The sequence below is a fragment of the Ylistrum balloti genome, unplaced genomic scaffold (genome assembly GCF_031769215.1).
Source record: "Ylistrum balloti isolate Yb309-2 unplaced genomic scaffold, AGI_CSIRO_Ybal_v1 Utg371412, whole genome shotgun sequence".
NCBI classification, from domain to species: domain Eukaryota; kingdom Metazoa; phylum Mollusca; class Bivalvia; order Pectinida; family Pectinidae; genus Ylistrum; species Ylistrum balloti.
The window spans coordinates 503,003-528,267 of NW_026782742.1; the positions used below are offsets into that span (position 1 = coordinate 503,003).

Genomic DNA, 25,265 nt, shown 5'->3' on the forward strand with positions numbered 1-25,265 from the left:
CAAATATTTCTTTTGTTCATATTTTGCCATAGTTTTATTGAATTTGAGTTTGGATTATGATTATGTTGACATGTTTGTATGTTCCCAATGCTTTTCGAGAACGTGACATTTCTCCTTTTCATTGTACAGGATTGATATGGAGGATGACGTTCAAAACTCAAATTGATGTGTACAGTAAACAAATAACATGTGTAGAATTGAAAAGAAAATACGAAAACATGTCAAAAACATTATATTTATTTTTGCAAAAACAAAAACTGTTTTCCAAAGAGTCAGGGTTTAATTAATTAATTCCCATTGCAAAGAAAAGATCCGGGTTCGATACAAGGTAGCACGGTATCTACATTGGTGTCCATTTCCCACTTGATGTTGTGTGCGATCCTTATCAACTAGCAAATTAAAAAATCGTTCAAACTTGGGGATGCAATTTTTATCACTTCGTGAAATAGCCATTCTACACTGCAGTAACTACTCAGCGTTTGAAAGCAACCGGTGAAATGAAATAACAATTCGTCTTCAAGATGAAATTATTGGGCGCTTGATGTGAACTTTGGTTGCTTTGATTTAATTGTTCTACATATGAAACTGGATCTATCGGATTAGCAGCTGCAAAACCACAGGCATTCACGCTTTGTCCTCTTCAGCAGAGCTCTAAAACGATAAAAGAAGCACGTATTTTAAAACACCTTTCCGTTAATGCGCCGTAACTTAGCTAAAAACCCAATCCATATATGTATTATTGATAATGTTGTTCGATGTTGGTGTATTGCTTATGTTCTAATGTTACTTTCTTATGTATTTCGTTTGATGAATTTTATCATTGCAAATTATCACATCAAGTGTAGGTTATGACATTGATTTCAGCCACTTTTCTCATATACCTAAGTCGCTTGATGTATGTCAACATTAAGATGCATGGTGATTAAATGCTATAAGAACGAACGTGTTATTCACTGATGTTTCTTTATGAAATATTATCTTAATGATCAAGTGATCAACACATTTTACTACCAGACACAACTTTAGGACGTTAATCGAGGAAAATATGAAGAATACACTTTTATAAAGTAACCTTGCGACAACGACTTAGAGTTTAATAACATAAAGTCAGAGGGAAAAAACTGTAAAAAAAAGTAAAACAATTTATTTACTTACATCAAATACGCAAAGAGTGAATACAAATGGTTTCTTGACATCTCGGTATTCTTCGAGGCCTGCACAACACTCGCTGGCCGAACAAATTGCCATACCATTGATGGATTTGACGCCAACGTTACAGCAACTAAGACCATCTAACACATCGGATGGGAATCCAGCACCGGACCGCCCCAACCTAGGGTAGCTAAACATCTGAAAGAGTTCAAATAAACAAATTAATATTTAACACCGATCCGTGCTCTGGGCTGGTAAACACCTTCAATAAATAACTTCATTATAGGCGTGAATAACTAAATGTGTGTAAGACTGATATTTGAATATATTTACACAAAATATCAAATTTATTATCATATAAGTAACACTTTGATATCTGCAGTCGTAAATGGACTTAAATGTAACATCATGATGTTAAAAATATTAATCTCGTCTATTTGTAGAGAGCGTAGTCATGGATTGTATAGCTTGTGACAAATTCTGTTAGTGGACTCAAGAGTGTTGGTTTTGATCGCAACTATTTATTTCTCACGTTTAACGTCCTAATTACATTGTAAAATCATGAATTTGCGATGTGTTAAATTTCCGTGTGTTGTTTTAATACCATTCCGTTTAAAATATAGCTAAATAGATCTAATTAAACAGTTCGTGGATTGAGTTTACCTATGAAATCAACCAAAACAAGCACACACACACCCCTCCGCCAAAAAGAGTTTTCTTTTCTCCATGACCATCACCCCGACCTTTTAGTTTTAATCCCATACAATTCCACTTCCTTTGTTATGGTGATAATTTATATATTTCCAAAGACATGTCATCAAGCTTCTGCAATTTTCTGTTCACAGGCATACAGTGATACCTTGTCCGTCATTATGTAGTGTCTGCACCCTTTTTTTCTTTAGTGAATACAGATATAATTTATTTTGTAGTTGTATGATACCTGTATGCGAATCAAGGTCTGATGGTGTCAAATATTTTTTCCATAATTATGGCCATAACATTGAGACTTCGAACCAAAATTAACATTAACATTAACGGTAAGAGCCTGACTAGAAAATAAAATTTTGCAAGCAGAACTTTATCATATTTTTCATTACTTAGATACACTTCGTCACGAATCTAATTGTACTGATTAGTTCCAAACTTCTTCATAGTTGTCATTGGGGGTGTTTGTGTCTCTCTGACAAATCTAAGTTTTCTAAGATCGTCCAGCTTCATTCCTGAATAACCTCTCGTGTTGGTATTCTAATGATGCTACCTGACTAATAACTTGTTAATTACGTACATACATGGTAGCTGACCTTGGTCTGTAGACAAACGTACTGTTAACATGTATATAATGACTTATCTGTCCTGAGCAAATCGCACCAGAAGCCCACATTAGGGAATGAATGTCAACAACAGGGCTGAATGTTAAACATTTTTGTCCATTTGGTATGTTATTATGATTAGAAGGAAACATCAACCCCTGCCTGTGATTAAATAAGATAAATATGATTTTGTTGGTTTAATAGAATAGATTGTTCACTGAACTGTTCGTAATATCCAGTCGTTATCCTTTTTGTAAACGGTGTCCATGGTTTCTCATCTGTATCAACAAATACATTCTTAATCCTATCATGGAGGAATCAAATGCAAACATTCATATGATATAGAATTCCAACGGAATTCGTGTCGCATGAATGCTTAATACACACAGTCCTTGTATGCAAAATATCACTTCAGTCATAAATATCACTTTTTTTTTCAAACAGCATAATGATTTGCTCTATGTATAGCAAGCAGTCGCTGTTTTAATCAAAAAGAATTGCATACAGCTGATTTGGTGATGGATTATAAATACAATTCCATGATTTGTTTCTAATCACTCAGAGCATCACTTAGGAATCAAAATGCACATCCAATTATCGATTTGGAAATTTGTAGCTGCCATTAATTGTTATCTGTTACTTCCACGATAAAACATTTAGTAATGTGCAGTTTACAAAGGAATTAAGATGGAAAACTAAATCAACTTCATGTCGTTTTAAAGTAATCACGAAGGGAAATGTATTTCGGTAGAACTATATATTTGATCGAGCACGTGTCATTTGCTACGAGGATCAATATTATATTTAGAATGAGGTTCTCGTCTACTGTTTCAGATAAGCCAAGAAAAACGATATATCAAAGCAAAATGTATTTTATACCTCATCAAATAAAAAAATGAATATCGAATAAAATTAAATTTTGTTTTCTTTGACGACAAATTGAGGATTTCCTGGATGCCATCTGACGTGAGAATTTAACAATGGAAGATATCGAAGTTCGTGGTTCTTTTTACGTTGTAGGGACAATAATACATATTTGTAGATAACGTAATGTGTGCTTTAATGTATTTCTGTTTGCGTTATTGAATGAATCATGCTAATATATATGGATATTGCGACTGTGATGTTACTTTGTAAAGGAAGAAATGGCTGCTAAACTTCTATCGTCTTGTTGATTTTTAATCCGTAAGTGATACAAAACTGCATTATCACAAAAAAAAAAACAAAAACAAAAACAAAAACTCACATGCTCACATGAACATAGCGTTCACTTTGCATATTCAGTTTTTCCTTAAATTACCATCATTGATAGGACGATAAGCAATATAGTCCCTAAGTAAACCCCAAATAAACAGGACATGTTGATATGTAAATACGTAAATATGTATTATTAGGAAGTAAAGAAATAAGTTTTTCGAGTAAGAGATTGTCCATTGGATTACGAAAAGGTTTATAAAGGTGTCCGAATCCCATTCAGTCACTGAAACAACGCATGTAACAATGTCTGATGATGACTTTTTAAACATTTTCAAATCAATGTATATTCTGTTATTCATCTGCATCTCCGTTTTCAGGATCGATGGTTGAGTTAATTTGGTGGTATCTATTACTCTATAAAATAATATTTTTCACTCACATAACATTAATTTATTTTTGCGATGTAAACTTGAAAGACACAGTAACATAACTTATAATTGAAGAGATATCAAAAATAATTACCGCCCGTGCTTCTCTGGAGAATGCCATTGGATTCTGTAAGATAAAAGCAAATTCAATTGATGATACGAGAGTTGATTACCAGTGCATCATATATCACCGAAACCATCCACTTACGTATAAAATGAATCTGTTTAAATGGAATTGAACGCAATTATTTGTTTTAGGATTTACCGTTGTTTATGACAAAACCAAATAGGTAGAAACAAAAATGCAAAAATCGGTACCAAGGGTTTTCGTGTAGGAAAAACATTGATTACATTTCTTTTAAAAATAGGGAAAATCAACATAACGTTAATCATGTTTGTGTCTATAGTTGTAAAATTGTGTGGCAATTAAAATCAATTGTGTACAAAACAAAACAAAATTCTACTCACACTTGATCTACCCCCTCTTGGATATGCTAAAAAGTTCTACAAAAACAGAACAAAAACAGGTGTTACTCATCAGGAAAGACAACTCTGGAACAAATTAACAAATTAATGATAGTGAAATAACAAGAAAAAAAAAATAATAAAAAACTGATATATATATTACACAGGTACAGTAAAATAACAATAATTCAAAATAAAAAAAATCACACCATTCTACTAGCTTTTCACTCAAGTACAGGCCTTCGATGTGAGAGTGATATAACTGCTCTCTAACGACATTGCAAAAAATATTGCGCACATTATACGATAGACAAGAAGTATTCACAAGTGGCATACCAACATAAAAAAACTCTTATCAAGAAAATAATGACTTCATACTTGCTTACCAATGAAAACACCATAAAGGTCACTCGAAATAATTAGCCGAACTAACAATCATAAAACAATAGTCTAGAGATTTAAAAAGGACTGTTTCTGAAAAAAGGGATAATAACAATCAAAATGAAAAAAATTTCTCTGGCATAATGTGCTGCAATAAGTCAGGTGCATATCATGCTAAAGGTGCGATGGAAAACATGGTGAAATCGTGTAAAAGTGTTGATCAAAAGGCACACACATGAAAAACACGTGTCAAATTGTTGATCAAAAGGTACACACACGGAAAACACGTGTACAGTTGTTGGTCAAAAGGTACACACACGGAAAGCACGTGTACAATTGTTGATCAAAAGACACACACATGAAAAACACGTGTAAAAGTGTTGAGCAAAAGGAAAGCATGTCTTTGGCACCTTGGAACAATAATTTATTAGTAGAGGTGATGAAATATTTGCCAAACTGCAGCAATTGTTGGACCTTTTTCCAGCTCTTCGCTGGTACAGTGACCAAAAGTGTAGATATCCAGAGGGAAGACAGTGAAATCAAATTGACCAAACATTCATACAGTGATATAGAATGAAATTCATATAATTCACTTGATTATTGTTAGATATTAAATTAATTAAAAAACGGATGTTTGTGAACAATGTCTTAAACCGTGTCACTATACGCTACACGCCCAAGGCATCTAAAATATACTTTATAAGTTGAGAACTACATTCTTAGCACTATATCAGGGATACAGAGGCTAAGCACTGCAATCCCATATTCACTATCAGGTAACATGATTATATATATATGAGCGTGAAGTTCGAATACAGCTATCATGTGGCTGTCGATAAAATATCACAGTTTTCCTTGTATAGCCATATTGACACAAATACTGAATGTGTGTTATATTTAGAGAAATACACTGCAGAAGGATTTCTTATACAGTAGACAATGTATGCGAAGGTCCATCATGTAATGAATTTTGAAATGTCAAGTATGACTCCATTTTGTCTGGAAGACTGAATCACAAACCAAATTACTGGTGTTGTATCTGATGACATTCTTTCGAAATTTTAAATAACTATGTAGTGTTCAATGTGAAAGTAAAAAAGTACAAATGGAAAGTTAGATATGAAACACTGACTGGAGCCTCGCATGTCGCATGTTTACTCTTGCATACTGTAAACTCATTATTTTTCGTGGTAGTTTTATTTTCATCAATTTGATTTGTACTTTTTATCAACGAATGGATAAACGGATGATAATATATATCATCTTAGCAGTGAATGCCGTAAGAATTATTTATCCAAGAAAACAGATGGCACCAAAAATGTGTTTTTGTGGAATACCACAACATTTGAGTTCTACGAAAACAGATGATTTAACAGTATAATATTGTAGCACTTGAATAAGTTAATGGAAAATCCTATCTCTCAAATCAGAAAATGTCCCAAATATTTATATCTTGCAGCATCCAAGATTATCTGTGTCATGAAAAAAGGAAATCATTATACATCAAGAGAAGTGCAGTTATCTTGTTCGACATCAGTTTTCCATCTGTCAATTGAATCTGGTGATGACGCAATACGAATGAAATCGAATTTGGCACAGATGTGTAAAGAAACATAATTTCAGAACAGCAAGGAGAGTTAGCAGTTGGATATAAATCTGTATGGATATCTGATAGAAAATGTAATCTCAAACGATGTAGAAATGCATCTGAAATCAGAAAAATACCAGAGCATTTGTAAAGAATGGTTAGCTTATAAGGTGATAGGGCTTCTACGTGTTCCCAAATTATATTTGAATAATTGACATAACGAGGCTAACGATCCTTGGAATGAAGCAGTTCTGATGCCATTGCAGCTGATAATTGCAGGATATCCACTTGAAAGGAGACATCGATACCTAGAGTCAATGACGATATATGTTTAAACATAAGAAACTCTAGACCATACTAAAAATGAATGAGATATTCTATATGAAAATGTTTAACAAACTGGATAACCGAATGAAAACTCTACAAAAAAGGATGTTCAAGATCGTAGGAGTATAGTGCCCCAAAAGAGGGAGTCAAGGTTAAAGAACATATCTGTTTAGGAATCTACTCAGTTGCTATCAAGAAAGGGAATCAGATTTATTTCAGAGGTTAAGAAGGTTGAAAGGAATCACAATGCACCTACGAATGAAGTTGGAAGTGTGTGCATAAAATTAGGGCAACTTTACCCAAGCCAAGGATATTAGGAGTAGAAAATTTTCACTGTCCTCGCAGAATCTACAGAAGAAAAAGGCACCGGAAATAGGAGGGAAAAAGATTTCGGCGCGTTTATTACAAACCTGGTAACGTTCCGGGTTCGACTGTATAGCAGACGATAAAAGATCTACAAAGAGGTTAACGCACTGCTCCTTCAGGGCGGGGTCAATATCCACGGTCTCGGGCCCGCCCATGCTATCATTTGTCTGCTGCAAACGGCGCCAAACTCAATAGTAAATTTAACATAAAAGCCTTGTACATACATTTTTGCCTTCCCTAAGTCAACAATTAAAATATTTCACACACTCTCACAAATTTCAGGTAGTTATTTGTCCTAAAAGGCCAAAATTCATGCATTACACGAACAGCCTCAAGGTGCATTAAAAATATACTTTCAGAAAGTTATGAACGTCATGTAATAAAAATGAACAAAATCTATAAAATGATATCTAATTATGAAAACGCAAACATTATGAAATTATACAATTCTGTGAATATAACTAAAATAATGATAAAAACGCATGATACATTTCTGAGAAATCATATGATAAACCAGAAATTTATAGCAAACGTAAACTTGAAATACAAACAATATAAAAATTGTATATGATGTAAGTTTACATAGTAATATCATGTTGCTGTATTTTTCATTTCTTTTAAGTATAGAAATACCATTCATTTCATTTTAACATTGAAGAACATTTTAAGAATACCTGGTGAATAGTAGCAACTTATTTTTATGACAAGTGTTGATGTGTCAGGACTATTAATTTGATGACAAGTGTTGATGTGCCAGGACTATTATTTTATGACAAGTGTTGATGTGTCAGGACTATTAATTTGATGACAAGTGCTAATGTGTCAGGACTATTATTTTTTTATTGATAAGAAAAACCTTCACAAAATAAAGACCTCTTGGCCGTTTCCGCAGAAAAAAAGTTATATGGAAGACTTTTTTGTGACTTAAAAGCATGTATGCGATGATATTGTGATGAATTATTCTGTCAAACTATATTAAGCGAGCAAGATCGGGTAATCACAGTCTCAGGCTTAGGCTTCGAAACAGGAATGAAATGAGGCAAGAACCATGAGTCGACGGAATGCATAACTAAAGGCCGGCCATTTTTCTTGACCTGCTTTCACCTCATCAGTTCGCTAAAAAGCTTTAGTGTGATGCTTCACTGATAACTCTGCTTTAAATTATGTTGTTGTTCGTGATCAGTGTAGACTTTATCTACAAAAAGATATAAAATGGTTCACAGAGTTGACTCATATTATGCAGTCATGCTAATGTAATGAAAACAATATTCAAATTAACCAATCACGTGGCTGGTTAATTGGAAGGGTAGTTGGTTGAACAATCTATCTTTGAAATCTTATGGCGAAATAAATAAAATATTTGCATTTCAAATTCTAAAACTGTTAACTTATGATAGGACGTTGAGTTTGTTCATTATTGCGTCAGCGTGTATGTAAAACATTAAATTGAGTACTAACTATTCTATTTTAAGAAATGACAAGATGACCAATCATTTGCTCGTACGAAAAATTAGGTAGCTTGACAATGATAGAAAACTGATAGGGCGTTATAATTTCTAGAGTTTCTAACCATATTTACTGAAAGTATATGTGAATTGTATTTTAATTGATTTTTTTAATATAACCAATACATTGTAATAGAAATAGTAATCAACGAAGTCATGCAACAGAATAGATTGAATAAAGATAGATTGATATATTAGAGGATTATGAGATGTTTACTGAGAAAAGGACACAAACATGCTTTTGTGGCATATCGGAACGAATTTTTAAACCACGGTTTTATTGAATTTTGTTCCTGTTTTTTTTATCCATAATTTTCTGACAAATATACGAAAAGCGATCACATGATAATGCATATGTATTTATTTATAAATACATGTAACATCATTATACTTGAATTAAAATTTGATAAAATATTTTTTTCAAAAACAGTAAGAAATGAATTTAAAAAGTAGTAAATGAATGACAGAGAATAGATATTGTGGTGATATATAACACAACAACAGGATTTTACGCAGATTTTTATTATTACATGAAAGATAATCAGTTTTAAGACATGTTATACATAATTAAAGATTTCGCATGCGCTGTGGTGGATGAATTTGAATACAGAAGATACATGTATATATATATAAATATGACAAGTATATAGGTTAAGGTTTCGGAAATATTCAATATCATATAAAGAAATGTACACAGATGATAATGCATACATATATATGACAGCGACATCGTGACAAAATGCAGAGACCTGAGGGAAAGCGATAATTTGTAAATATAATAGAAGGTGTCATTGATAAAAAACGGCGGGCCATCGCTGTTGCTATTGATTACTCGGTATTGAAAAGAACGTTAATTTTGCGCTTGGGTGAATATAACTTATTACAATTATATTGAGTTCAATCACTCGTGATACTCTGACGACATTGGGTTTCCTTTTCCACCATCATCATAAAAAGCAGCAGAATTGGTAAAAAGCAAAGCAACGCAAGCATTGAGTGACGTCATAATTATACCCAGAGTTCAGATTCTTCCGCCGACCGCTTGCGGCCTAAACGTGGGTGCTGCCATCCTCGTGTCTGTATTTCTAATAACTGCGTTTCACAAGAAAATGTTTATGGTATGTTTTTTTAATTTACTTGAGTTGTCTTTAATCTATTATATATCAAATTATTTAAATTTATAACCAATATGATTTTTAAGACAAAGAGCATGAGAGTTAACAAAACAAAATCCTCATTCTTACCTTTGTTGTGTTTGCAGAAAAATGTATATATACATTTTAACTAACTCCAATTATAGTTATATTACCTGCTACTTACTGGAAAGGTGGAAATTGCACATTTCTGAGCACTTACCGAGTTATTTATCTATCATTGTAAGCTTTGTATTTGTGACAAGAACTTTTCGCTAAGGTCTCATACATTTTTAGAGGTAACAAGCAAATGCTTTCCACTTTCTCAGTAATTGAAATCAGGAATGACGATATGTACTGTTGAAAGGACCTACTCTCCATAAAATGACGATCATGACCCCAAAGATTAATTATTAGGAATCATGGAACCAAAGGCAATGATGTTTACGTATCGTTAAAACAGATTAAATCGGTAGCAACTAGAATAACCATGTTAGTAGTCGTCTTATCTTCATAGACATGTTAGAATTGACAGAAAAAATGTTGAAAGATCCGAACGCATGCGCACAAACGCGAACAACACTATATACATACCTCTTGCGAACGCCTGCCTAATCTGGGGTGCTGCCTTCCCTAAAGCAATAAAGCGGCTAAAATCTGTAGAATATTGTTCTTAAAGTACGATGACACCTTGAAATCGGCAACCGACATTGATTGCTTAAATGATGTTTAAACCCAATCACGGTACAAACATGCGAAAATGTGTCAAAACTATCTATATAAGTTTTTGAGTGCCTTCTAAAAGATGGCATGCAATGTGTGCTTAACATGCAAATATTGCAATACCCTGAATTGAAAAAAAAAACGTTACCCGTTCTTCTAAAACAACAGAGACAGTAAGTACAATTTATGTGATAAGAACATAGGTTGTAATTACAATCTTGGTGACAATGAGTATCATTCTGTGGTCACATTTCTACTGGAGTCTTCTGAATACTATTTCAATCATTAAGGTGCACATGTGCATTTGCATAACGAGCATGTGTAGAACACTACATATTTGAAAGTCTACAGAGTCTAATAGTACATAGTGATTGAACGTTTCACTTACCGGCGCACGTTTTTGTCTGTCTAATGACACAGCCTGTAAAGAAACAAAGCAGATATGAGAACACGCCGGAAAAAGTACAATTTGAATAATATTCATGGGTTTCAAACATATACAGTAGCATTTATTATTTACAAGACCCTCCACGCAAAACGTTGAACCAATTTTATTGAATCCTGTGAACCGGAATAAATATTTTCGCCTCATGCTTTCTTGGCTTTTCGTACATGAGCAGAGAATGCAAATTTAAATTTGCAGAGACAATTTGTGACACTCTATATAATCTATCATATCGAAATGATCATGAGGCGAATTCGTGTATAATGCCGCAAGGTTGAAAACAACTAAGGGAGAAATATTCCGGAATACAGTACTTAGAAATCAATGGTTTATAGCTGTGTCCCACTGAACTTTCTTTGTTTTCCTTTACACTATTAACCACAGTAATGTCGACGTGCGACGGTTCTGTATACGAGATATCATAAAGGGACCTGAAGACTCCTTTACTCAGATATATGAATCATCAGCATATACGTCTTTTTCTTTTTGTTTTCTCAATAAAGAAACGACAGATTAGATCGATCCTTTCTTTTAAACTAAATCAGGGAATCGACGTCATAATTAAGTGTAAAGTCTTATTAACTAGGTTACAGATACTCTCAGTTTCAGATTCCCTATAATATAAACTAACATTTTGTCCTGGTTTCATTTAAGTTGAATTTTAAACTAAATTCTGTTGGCATGTCGGCATTTTCTAGGTTGTTTCCATATTCACAAATATCAATATCCATAAGTTAATGCCTAAATCGATCGATCAATGTGGTATAAACCAATATCTTGAAAATATTGAATTAACTGATAATTTTCAATTATGGTATATGATTATCAACAAAGCATAACGCTCACACTGTGTTACTGTTATGATATTTAAGCAAATGAATAATCGTATAATTGGAAACTTTAAGTGGTTGGAAATGATAAATATTTTCATTTCAAACACAACAGCATTTTATTTCAAAAGCAAATCTAACAATTAGTTTTATCACATAGAGATAATACAATATCAACGGCCAATATTATCTTTACTAGATGTGTTATCACACAAAAATCTGAAATTATGCTTTTGTTACGGCCTCAGATTGCCCATCAGTCGATACAGAACACAAAAATAATGTTTCCTGTAGTTGTGTGTAGTGTTTTTATGTCTCTTTTTATGAATTTGATACAAATTAATTTTCTTGGTGTAGTATGAAAAAGGATATTGATACATAAACCTAGAGGCACGTTCCAAGCTCACACTAGGAATTGCTCTCTATGATATATAACAACTGGTATTTATCATTCTTTAAAAAGCATTTGGAGACTACTTGTTCTAGTTGTAAAATATTAATGAGTTTTTTGTATGGAAATGATTTAAGTACTAAACACTCAAGCATTATAACTCAAGGTCAGGTAATTGACCAATGAAGGTCATCTGGCGCCTAAACTAACACCTATCTATCGAGGAATCCATAAAACGCAACAAATGTGATAGCTTCCATACAAACCATGGCGTCATGGAAAAGTATGCAGTCTATCCATCATTGCTGCTTACTTAAGGGAAGGTACATATGGTGGGCATGGGTTGTACGCATTTCTCACTTAAACAAAACATTTCATTTTGTCTTGTTGACAATGTTTACCATCGTGATTGATCAGAAGTGATAACACGAAAGTAAGTGAAGCTTATCTAGATATTGCTAATCTCTCGACAAAACCAATAACAAATGTACTTAATTTAATTCGTTCATTTTGTTGAGAGTATTTGCATTAAATGAAAGTGTCCCAATTGTTCATTTGTTGATTTAAATACAGCATTAAAGGACAAGGAAATTCTACCTTAATTATCTACAGAAGCCATGATTCAATTAGCGACATAATTAAAAACAACAAAATCTGGCAAAATATAATGAAACACACAAAAGTTGTACGTTTCAATGTCTCATTAGATATTTACTTTGTGCCCATTTCAGTCTGTTAATTACATAAAAGGTTTCTATATATAAAGTGTTTGTTAATTGAAACGAATAATGCAAATAACACATGCAAATGAACTACTTGGGAATGAAATTATCTATCTCAAAGCTCAAAATGGAAAGTACAGTCAGTTGGAATTTTAAGTGCAAAGGAGTAGAGATTTGAATACATGTTTCTGTGACTTATCTAAACAGTTGAGTGTGTGTGTGTTTGTGTTTTGGGGGGAGGGGACGTCAAATTAATAAATTTGTGTTGAGGTCCGTATCCGAATCATCCGTATAATGACTACACTTCGATCGAAGTCTCGACATCCCAGGCATATTTAATTGAATGAAATCATAGTTCGCAAATGTCGGCGCAATTTAGACGTATTTTGTCAGGAATTTCAAAAATGTATGCGTATTCCCTAAATATGTAGATTCATTTTGGAAACAGGGGGATCATTTGGTGATCCATGTTAAAATGCTCTGCCATCTGAGAGTTTTTGCGGCTTCTTACATTTAACTGTACCGTGTAGGTAAACCATACGGTATCAGACAACACCTACAATGGCAGTGTTATGTTCAGTGTTCAGAAAATTCTTGTAGTCGAGCATAAAACGTGAAGGTGTACGTTTCTTAATCTATTTTGACACCATTAAATTTGTCTGTAATAGTGCTTCCAACATGTCAAGAATAGAAAATCAAATGGCCCAAAGTTAAGTACTATATAATTGTAGAGATTTGAACTCTCATAACAGAACCATTTATTCACATTTAAACATAAGTATATTGCAACCCATACCCAGTATATCAATATATTGACAACAGAAGAGCACCAGTGAAATTCATTGGTAGCATATTTTCTTATGAAATACTGTAAAATCATTGATTTTTCATGGAGACTTTATTCATGATAACTTTAAATCCATGAATTTATATGTCAATGACATGATAATCAAATATGGATTAAGGCATTAATGAATTTTGTGAGCATGGTTTATCTACCGAATCAAATGCCAACAGTGTATGTTTTCTTTAAACCAAAAAGCTTTCGGCCCCACGAAAAAGGATTTTTTCAGTATGTTACATCCACCGGCAACCATTGAATATCGAACTTTAACTGTACGAAAATAATGCAAAAGAAATATTCCTAAACCAACAGTGCCGGAAATGTGACAGTGATTTGTTCTGACTAAGCCTTTTAAAGATAGAGTTCACTAGAATAGCCAAAGGCGCAACAATGTCTTGTTATTTGGAACGAAATTAATATTCTAAAAATACAATGAACGGAGCACAAAGTGACATTCTATCAGACATACTATTCATTGTGATGTTGATTCGTTTTTTGCCTATTGTCCCCCAGACGTGTACATTGGGGATGGCGTGACATCCGGGGGCCAGCCTGAGGCAGAGAAGCATTGGAAGTAGTAACAGTACAAGGTGATTGCCAACTAAGTCAGAAAATGTTCCTGGAAACAACAGAAGAATTGATCAAGAAATCTCACATTGCTTTTCTTCAGTTTCGTTTCATGGTATTTGGACAGGTATATAATCCATGCCTCCTTTGATTTATAATTAATCTGAGTGTAAAAATAGATCCGGTTGCAATGATCTAATTGCGATTGGACATTTTCATAAATACAGGAAAGTTTTTTGCTTTATTTTCACAAATGCCGTTGCGTTCGTACGCGGAAGTTTATTAAATGCGAAATGCGTAAATTGGCCGCGAATTGTAAGTTCAAGAAGTTGGACGTTTATTTCATTTAAAATATACCGAAACGTTCTTTATATGGGGTATGTATTTTGTGGCAAATTAACGTGTCCAAAAAGTTACTATGTAATCAAGATACCGAAACTACAATTAAGTAATAATTAAATTTTTGAGCAATACGTTCGGCGCGAAAAAATAAGATTATCGCTAAAATATGTAACATTGTACAATATATTCTAATAAACACCTGCACATTGTTACTAAAACATGCAAACGTATATTTAAGTTAACAACAATTGTTTCTTTCACTTATATCACAGCGGCTAGATCACATTAAAGGAACTTAGGCATATTAACATCATATAGAAGAGGTCAAGTCAACAACCTCTTATTTGGCTCAATTAAATTTTAGCAATAACATTATATTGCAAGTTAGCGCAATGATGAATTAACGCGTCTATAAATGTTGCTGTATAATCAACATACAGAATCAGCAGTTAGCGAAATCATATTTTACTTTCAATCCAAAAATCACCAAAATAACATTACCTCTAACAAAACGTATATTTACAGTATAACATTAAGAATGATTCATTGAGGCTATTTGTTGTAATTGTTTAACATGTTATGCTTCCGTGTTCATTTAGGTGTGTAAAGCTAAACAAAATCTTGTTGTTTATACAAATATTTGTCAAAGATACTATCAATTGATTTGCAATCAAATGACTAAAACGAGGTGTTGATTTTCACTTCCGTTAGAACAAATCGATTTCGAACAAAACGAACCGGAAGTAATAAATCGGATGTGTTTATAAACAGTAAGACATCGTGCAAGGAATATGTTTCAGTGTCATGGCATGTGTTATTACCTGTCAGGACATTGGCTGTTGTACCACATAGTCAACAAGTGAGAAAATCCATGAATTTAAACAAATTTGTACCTTGTAGCAATCTAATAAAGTTTGGCTGGAGGTAATTATCAATAACGAGCGAAAACCGATCGATAGGAATGCGTTGGAAAATGAAGAAATGATAAACGTTATACTGTAGCCTCTAGATGGCTGTCTTGTGGTTGTAAGGGAGTTATCATTAATATTCAAGACATCTGTTTTTACTTTGTCTTTTTCTTTCGAAATCAGCCTCCAGACTCTTATGTCAATCAAATCGCACACGCACTTTAAGCACATCCGTCGAGCAACAGTTACTTACAAAAATTGCATGTTTTTTTGCACTTTTTATAACATTATATCGGAAATGTTGCCAAATTAGGCCTTCTGTTTGCTTACCGTCTGCATTTGACAGACTTTTACGAGACTTATTGTCTAAACACACGATATTAACGGCAAGATATGACTTGAAAGAACAAAGCAAAGCATTCTCGCGCCATTTTACCTTCCTTTTTTATCTCACTATCAGTGACTACATAAACTAAGATATATAAGAAAAGATATGGTTATAGCGCCTTATCAGTTAGAATTTGCATCATATTCCTTCAGCAATAGACATCAAATTATTTCTTCATGTAAAAAACTTAATTTTCCAATAAATAAATTATTGTTTATCTTATATTGTCTTTTGATTCAAATTTCGTGGTTTTTGAGAAAAGTCTACCATCTTGTCGACATAGGAATTCATTAAGATTACCCAACGAAATAAAAAAAAAAACACAAAGACTAATGGTTTTACAGTAGGAACACATCCCTTTAAAAATCGAGTGTCTCCTTCGTTATTAAAAGATTGATAATATGTATGAACAAAACATGGATGACATTAACAATACACAAAAGTACAGAAGACTTTATTGAGAGTTCTAAAATTTGAAGAATCGTTGCTATCTTTATAGAACCATTTACATTACGCAATGCATGTTCGTGCCTATGTGAGTTTTGCTGTAGACATAATGCATTTCGAACATTATCGCAATATCCGTAGTTTACTTATCATTCCTCAAAATAACGTAATAGTCACGTAATATCCTTTGTCCCCTCCTGATTTTGTAAGAATATGGTAGGTTATAGATTATATATTAATATTTTACCTACAATAGGTAAACCTGGTGCGAGAAGGGAGAATACATTGCCATACTAAAGAAAAAGTTAGCAATGTACATTCATGATTTTTATACGCATGCGCAATAGATAATGATATCTTTTTCAAAAAGACCATACATCAACATTCTACTTTTTATATCAAAGTTATATTTTCAATTACTTTATGATAAATCAGTAATGACGAGGTCTTGCTTGAAACATTAAACACTCTTTTGGAAAAATATCCTTAATAAAGATGTGCATGTGCAAAACATTATTTTTATTTTCATCTTACGTCTTGTAAACCATTCCTTATTTTATTACTCTTTGTATTGTTAAGTGTGAAGCACGTTTAATGTTTGGCATATCGAGCATCTACGATGGTTGTAGGAGGAACAACACATTGAAGCTCCAATTAGCGCGATAATATTTCAGGACAATGATTCCAGTGTGAAAAACGCTAAAATAAGATCACCACTTAAATATGTACTTTTCACAGTAATCTTTCCCAACTGTAAGCAATTTTGTTACGAATTGATGCCCAATCAGACTCTGTAGATGCATAAACCAAACGAATTTTCTATATACTAATAGTGCCTTTATCTTAAATGGAATTTTACGTCAGAATCTCATTTTTCACGGTTTGATTCTGGCTGTATTGATAACAAAACAGGCTTGACGCGGTATGGATTCCTGATAGAAATCACCAATCCCTACTTGATACAGATCAGGGACTGGTAGTATTTAGTTCCTTCCTATTTAACCGACAATGCTCATTCTCCTGTTTGAATTGTCACGTATACTATCTGATTTAGACACGTTAAAGCTTCTCGTTGTTCGGTATAATCAGAAAAATACAATTTGCAGGACTATAAAACAGAATGTAGGCATTACTGTTTAAAGTGTTGACCACCAGGTTTGGTGTTGTTTTATTTAACAACCATCATTAATGGTCCATTGAAAGTCAAATTGAATTCCTAAAAAGTGTTATAAAATCACTTCCTCTACATCAGATAGAACAGTGACATGATTTAGGTAATGTTAATTGATATAAATATTCGTAATCTTTATATCATAACCACAAATCTTTTTCGTTAATCATGTTAAGTGTTGCCTCTAAGCGAGACGTTGTGGCGTTTGAGTCAGGAGTGTAAACTGAATATGTGCAAAGAGGAAAGAAAAGATACTAAAGTCGAAAAGTGAATAACACCTTTTAATGAATTACCATTAATTACTAATTAGATATAGTGGAGCCATATAATGAATTAAACTGCATCAAACAATTAGTTAATCCTTCTGTGACTACTAAGTTATGATAAGGACCCAAATTGTTGAAACCTATTAGGCAACTGACGACAATCAAACACTACAAGATAACGGTTAGTCATGTCTCCTTGACATTTTCACGTGTGATACTACTATATAATGATACAACATTCATTTAGAACTTAGGATAACACATCCTAAGAACGGGTGCCTGTTCGGCGGATGGTGAGAATTATAAATCAATTATTTCGGTAAGATTTATTTGTATTATGTAATTAAACAGATTAAAAGTGCGACTATGACTTAAATAACTTTCCAATGCACGAAAACTCTATATTTCTTTTTTTTTCTCTATGAAATAAAAGCAAGTAATTGTCAGTTGTAACGCTGCGAAATAAGTAATATTCAATTATTCGAAAAAATAAACATTTAAGTAACAATTTGACGTTTTTAACGGAATACACTGCAATTAGTATCAATTCGTGATAAAACAGAGGCAAGGAGATGAAGAATACTAGATGTAAGGTGGAGCGACAAGGGACATCAATTTAGGTATATTTATGTAACTAAACATTGTTCCTCTGATGAAATGTCGAATGGTGGTAACTGAGTTTGCATTTAAAACTTCTTTAGATAATTATCATTATGAAAACTTCTCTTGCGAAACTTGCGAAACGTCAACTGTGACCATCATTCTTGTCAGTTTAAGAAAGAACATACTAATGCATGGACATTGTTTAAAAGACATATCAGCAACATTCAATACAATTCTAGAATTAAACATCATATAGCTCTCTCGTTTCTCTCTAGCTGGACTTGTCACAAATGGAAGGCATTTAGTGTTGCTGCAATGAAAGCGACTAAACACCCGATCCACATAAAGAAAAGACGACAGAGGACATTGTGTGACTCAGTAAGATCTACAGTAGCCAAATGAGGAGAATGCTCTGTGTATTTTGATCCCGAGCAATGAAGCGCTGATGAGTCCATGATGCTACATAACAAAATCGAAGATAATAATTGAATACAATATATAGATAAAAAAATGATATAAGTCAATATTTTCGTACATGTCTCTTATATCCCCGGGGTAAATGTAAGGTCAGTCTTTCATAGAATTATCAGCATAAGATTTCAGTAATCAGAATTAATTAGGTGCCTGTCTGTTAACAATATACATTATGGTACATGATATTATCATCAATATATTTCAATGATACTGTAGTTGGATGTTGTCAATATATTGACAATCAAATCACTCATTCATTGAATTCTTTAACTTCAAAGGAATCTTTATAAACACGATTTGTATTTCACTGTCACGACAAGTTGCTCCAGTAGACATTCCTAGTTCCGATTAATCCGGATATTATTTGTATTTTGACAATTGTGAACTGCAGATTTTGCAAAATCCTAAAGAGGTTTTAAACAATATTGTGTGTCTCTTTCTTAGCCTTGCATTTAGAAAGTTTGGTTATCAATTTGCATTTCATACAGATTAATGTTTTCAAGGAACGCAATAGCTCAGTTTTTAGGAGTGTTGGCTATCGAGTGATGATTCGAGGTGTGTGGTTCGACACCCTATACCCATGGTTGTGTCCTTCGGCAAGACACTTTACCCGTATTGCTTTAGACATACTGTTCATGGAGAGACAACTCCAACAAATGAACACATAAATAATAAAAAAAATACACTGTCAATGAAATCTGGTCTTGTCCACTTTTTCGTGGTTAAGATGAAATTTGAAAAGTTTCAAAATGAAAGATATTGCATTTGATGCATTTTGTGAGTATTTATTCTGATTCTCCGCTGTATGTGAATATAATGATTCATTTTTTTATTCTTATTCCGTCTAATCACTTCTATTGTTGGAGCTGATTCAATTAATTATATCTGTCACGACCGACTTGATTAGGTCGTGGACTTTGCTATCCTGGGATGAACCCTTTGTACTGAACGGGACCCCCGTTGTAGACGCATTGACAGTGTAAAGACAAATGTATGATAAAAAGTCAAGACGCCTTGCACAAAAAGAAAACCCTGCGAGGGGTAAACGGATAATAGATCTATCAGGACATACTAATTATGGAATACAAGCGTGCATTTTATTTCTTTCATTAATAAATGATTACAATGTTGCTGTTAATGATTTCTTCGAAAAAATGCACAAAATGTTTAAAAAACGACCCCCCCCCTCAAAAAAAATCCCTTTCATTTCTTGCATCCTGTTGTCTGTTCTTCAAGTCTTAGTTATAGTTTATCGATGCCATGCTAACCAGTTGCTGTACCGTAGCTTTAGAAAATACAAAAATGTGTACAGCAACACAAAGCAAACAATACCGATATGTCCCTTTAACATTAAATATGCATGTTCCTGGTGTGCTGGACGTTGTAAAATTAAATAACGACTGCACTGATCGACCACTGACGATAACTTATATATATATTCCGGACAGAGACAGGTATTTCAAGAACATTGTGGCTAATCTAAACGGGATTCCATTGAAAACTAACACGTCTTTTTATACCGTTGTAGCTGTACCTATGTTACTTATCAATTCTAAAACTCAATCAGGTGAAAGAGAATTCTTAATAGATAACATCGCGAACCTTTTCGATACTCATGGACAATTTTAAATGGCGTAGCTTTGTCATTTGGGAATAGTTTGACTCTATCTACCTCCCATAATAAACTAAGGTTAGCCGGTAGCGAGTTCGTCTATTGTTCGTGTCCTGCTGGATAAGAAAAGCTAGGAGTCGGGGAAACGGATTATCAATAATTAAACAAATCAAGATCAAGAAATCCAATTCCATCGTTTGAGAAACCAATTCAACAGAATTGCAACTGGTCATAATTAAATTGTGTTTAAGTGATTATGAAAACAGTTTTGCGGTCGTTGACATGATCTTATTGGCGAGTCTGTTATTTTCGTGGCAGTAGAAGTGATATGTATCTGATATCTATCAGGTATGACTGGTGTTTTTATTATTGCTAACATTGTACCCGACATTACTAGAATCGAACTATATTTGCATGTAGAGTATTGTCCCTTACCATTCTGAAATATCTGGCCTATCATACTTGCCGTATTACGGGGGTGGCGGGGAGAGGGGGTGCGGTCTTTCTATAATGTCTTGTATATCCGGTCCATTTACCATTTATCAATCTTATATAACAACGATTTTGTGGACATCTTGGTATAATTTTCCTAACTTTACTGCAGGTAACACAAGTGCATAGTGTTAATGTATTTATTTTGGCGCAATAACATTTTAGCGCAATATCGATTTTGAGCGGATAAGCGCAATCATGAATTTGAATTTTTGCAATAATTGCTACATTGACGAAAAACAGAAATTGCAATAAGTGCAATCATAAATTTGCACAGTACCCTCTGTTCGATTGGCGCCAAAATAAGTTTATCGCTGAATACTTAAGTTTATAAAAATGCTTTCATTTGCACTGCTATGATTTAAGAATATCTCTTACACCATGTGAACATAATCATTATCAAAACTCAACGTTAATAACGATTAGAACAAAAGAAATATTTAAGCGAGTCTTCTGAAAAAAATCAAGAATAAGACTATGTGTTCCGGAAGAGAAAGCATCTTCTGCTTCATTGACGACACCCGCCATGAAAATCTTGGTCAATCCAATCTATGAAATCCCTATGACGAAAGTTATTTTTAGAAATGTATTTATTTATGTTGTAGAATTTTATGGACAAATGAATCAAAGACTGACGTATTGAAGATTGTATAAAAACCACATAAGTGAAAAACACCTTTTTATACAAATTTTATGAGGAAGCGAAACTCGTTTGTTTTTTCAATGTTGTTCTGTTCTTTAAGTTGCACCTGAAGTAATTAAACCTTGTTTTAGATAAAAAGACTGGCACGCTGTCAAATTGCCATTGTCTTCTACTCCACCATTAAGATTGAAATAACTATTTTGTAAAAGGTTACCGACTATATAAGAAGTTCGTCAGCCTACAGAGCAAAACCTCTTTATTCTTTTCTAAGTTCCTTAATCTTACAATCCCGAAGAGCACATGGATTGAATTGTCGACGCAAAAATGAAATTTAGAGTCAGCAGTCTACAAATAGGCATCGTGATGTTTTAAAGGTTGCGACTAACTCATAAAAGCTGGTAGATAATGTCACTTTAATGTTCTTAACAATATTTCACTTTTGTTTAACAGGCTTCTATTAGGAGTTAAAATACCAACCAATAATAACAGGCTTAAGTTAATCTTTAGCGCCAAAATGGGTATGGTATTTACCAAAGTATAGTATACGTTAACATTACGCAGGTGGCTCATTAGCAGTGTTTTGTGGACATTTGATGTATTGTCCCTTTTTGTTTTGTATTTGTTTAACTCCTTGCCAATGTACAACAAAAATTAACTTATCTACATTTACTTATTTATCTCGACTTTACATTCATACTGTAACAGAACGAACATGTTGAACTTTGACATATTAATGTCAATTGCTTAAAAGAAAGAATTAAACAGGACTTAGACACCCTTTGTTATCCTACATCCATATAGAGCCATTTGCTACATAACATTTTCAAACACTTTATACAGTTTTAAAGATCGAATACATTTTAGACTTTAGGCAATCTGTCTACCATCTCCATGGTATATACAGTTAGGATTACGGCTAAGTATCCGCTTTTTGTCAGGCTGAACAATGGACGAACGGTGGCCGGCCTGTACCCATCAAAACTTCAAACAAGGGATATTATTCAACACGTCGTTTGCTTATCTCGATTTTTAAATTCAACAAAAACAATAATAATCTCTATTCCTCCAGGTTAATAAGATATGTTGTTGCATCATTATTACAGCTTCTCTCTTGTGAATTTTTCACCATTACTTGATAGTAATAACCCTGCTTTCCCAACTTGTGGCGTTTTCATGACGCAATGGTTTGTTTCCTATATCTATATTTCTACGCGAAAGATGTCGACTGCTGTTAGATACACTTACAACACCAGGTTTTCAGAGATGCCGTTTTATAAAGACTGCATTGGAGGTTTGTTGTCGTCATAATTATCCGATTGGTAAATGATGCATGTGTTTAATGTCCTTTTGTAGTGCGGCATATCACGTTTATCCTTCAGGAACATCTGGTATTGTGCTTGTACAGTTGTATGACTGCACAAAGTCACACGATATGCGATGTACGCTCCATGTCTGCACGATGTTATCACGATTTGCGCACGATAGGAAAACTTGACGAAATAAGATATCGCACATTTCTTCGCTTCTATCGCACAGATGTGCGCTTCTATCGCACATTTCTGCGCTTCTATCGCACAGATGTGCGCTTCGATCGTGGTTAATATAAATTTAGAAATGACTTATAGATAAGTGTGGGATAGGGTTTGTTTATCTAAATATGAAATAGTACATCTAAGTATATTCCATAAATAACCAATAAATCAATAGATTGGATAGATATATCAGATACAGGATGAATACTTATATAAACTCGTAATTAGTCCAGCCATAGAGTAGAGACACTCATTATATATACATTATATATCTACACATTAAATGGACGTCTCTTTTTGTTTCGGCAATAAACCATCTAAAATTCATATAGTCAGAAAAGGAATTTCATTTTCATTACTTCTGTATTACTAACATTTTTCTATCGTTTTGTAAACGAAAAATATCTACTTGGATGAATGTTACACGTTTAAGTTAGTAATATTATTATTCAACAAACCGCACAAATTGCATATCGGGTGAATTCCTTTTTCGGTATCAAGATATTCGCAAGGACAGAGAATTTATTGCCAAATCAACGTATATCTTGCAAAAGTATACTCCGTTCGAACGTAACATAATCTATAAATTGATAAAAGACCAATTTTGGCATCAATGAATGTAGTCTTAATACGATGTAATCAAATATAAACGGAATCATACGGGTCCCATCAACACGATGTTTGCGGAGAGTTCCTGTAAGGGATGTAACTCAGAAACTCGTACTGCGAGACAACAACATAACAGTCTATAAATGCTTATTATCATACAGTTCTACAAAAATAAGTAAGATAATGCTAAGCTCTTTTACAGCTTCGCTTTTTTGAAATTATATTGCTGTATTTAAAATGCCGTCAGGTCAGTGAAAGGCCTAATTTTTTAAAACGTACTACATAACCAAAATGTTCCAGCTGAGCTTCGAACCCTCCAGTCGTGGCCTGTCACTTTCCACATCGTTCGTATCGAATTTAGTTAGTGCAGAAAGGCATTTTGTTATAATATGGACATGTGTTCGCGATCGTCATTGAAAAAATTTACCCACGTCCTACCTAAATGTTGTTTTTTTTTTTCAACAGAAGAACAGATGACACAGCAGGATATTGGTAGATAGGTGATAGCTAGTGCGTGTCTAGTGGAGCAGACGACATTTAACGTTTTGTCGGAATTCCCTTTATTTTCTCTCAATTGCATTTCGCCTTCAAAAACGAAATTCGTTTGACGTGAAAACATAAAATTCGTTTCTTATAAATCAAGTACAGAAAAAATGTAAAACAACTGATACCAATTTTTTCAACAGCAGCTTGCTAAGATTATGTTTGAGCAGGATAGTTTAGAAGCTCTATGCGAGTCTGGTAGTGTCAACAGATAACTGCAGGAAGCAGACGGTAGATAGATAATGTCTATTTTGCAATATCCCCATGTGGTTAGATTCTCCTCGTAATCAATACAGTCCTTATCATAAAAAAAGGAAAATTTTATCAATATATATCAATAATAGATATGATTATAACTATTATATCAAACATTGTTATGATTACAACTGTTACAGTAAACCTTGTTATGTTATAACAAACATTGTTATGATTATAACCGTTATAACAAACATTGTTATGATTATAACTGTTATAACAAACATTGTTATGGTTATAACTGTTATATTACCGTTATAACAAACATTGTTATGGTTATAACTGTTATATTAATCATTGTTAAATCAATATCTAATATTTTATTTAGTGTTACAATAACTTTATTGTAGTCAGTTTATGACACATGATTTAATAAATGTACCCGAAATCACATACGGTAAAAATATTCGTCAGGGCGTGAATTGCTGCAGTCAATAGTTGTAAATATTGTACAAAAGACATATTCGAATTCAAATTTAGAATTGCAGTAGAGTAATGAATTAGACTGCATATTAACTCCCGTTCTAATTCATTTCGTCCTTCAAGGACACGTCAGTGATGCTACGGGCTTACATGTACAGTATTTTTTTTATTCAAAGTATGTAA

At 33.3% G+C, this 25,265-nt stretch overlaps 1 protein-coding gene across 1 annotated transcript; it reads right to left on the bottom strand.

Moving 5' to 3' along the window:
- Positions 1 to 624: 624 nt before the first annotated feature.
- On the bottom strand, positions 625 to 10,996 carry LOC132562413 (uncharacterized; the record flags this gene model as incomplete). The annotated part of the gene is made up of 8 exons (XM_060227153.1): positions 625 to 651; positions 1,156 to 1,350; positions 4,182 to 4,214; positions 4,556 to 4,591; positions 7,259 to 7,384; positions 9,734 to 9,811; positions 10,447 to 10,485; positions 10,964 to 10,996. Coding segments are annotated over 8 exons (567 nt in total), but the record flags the coding sequence as incomplete, so codon positions are not given.
- Between the last annotated feature and the right edge of the window lie 14,269 nt (positions 10,997 to 25,265).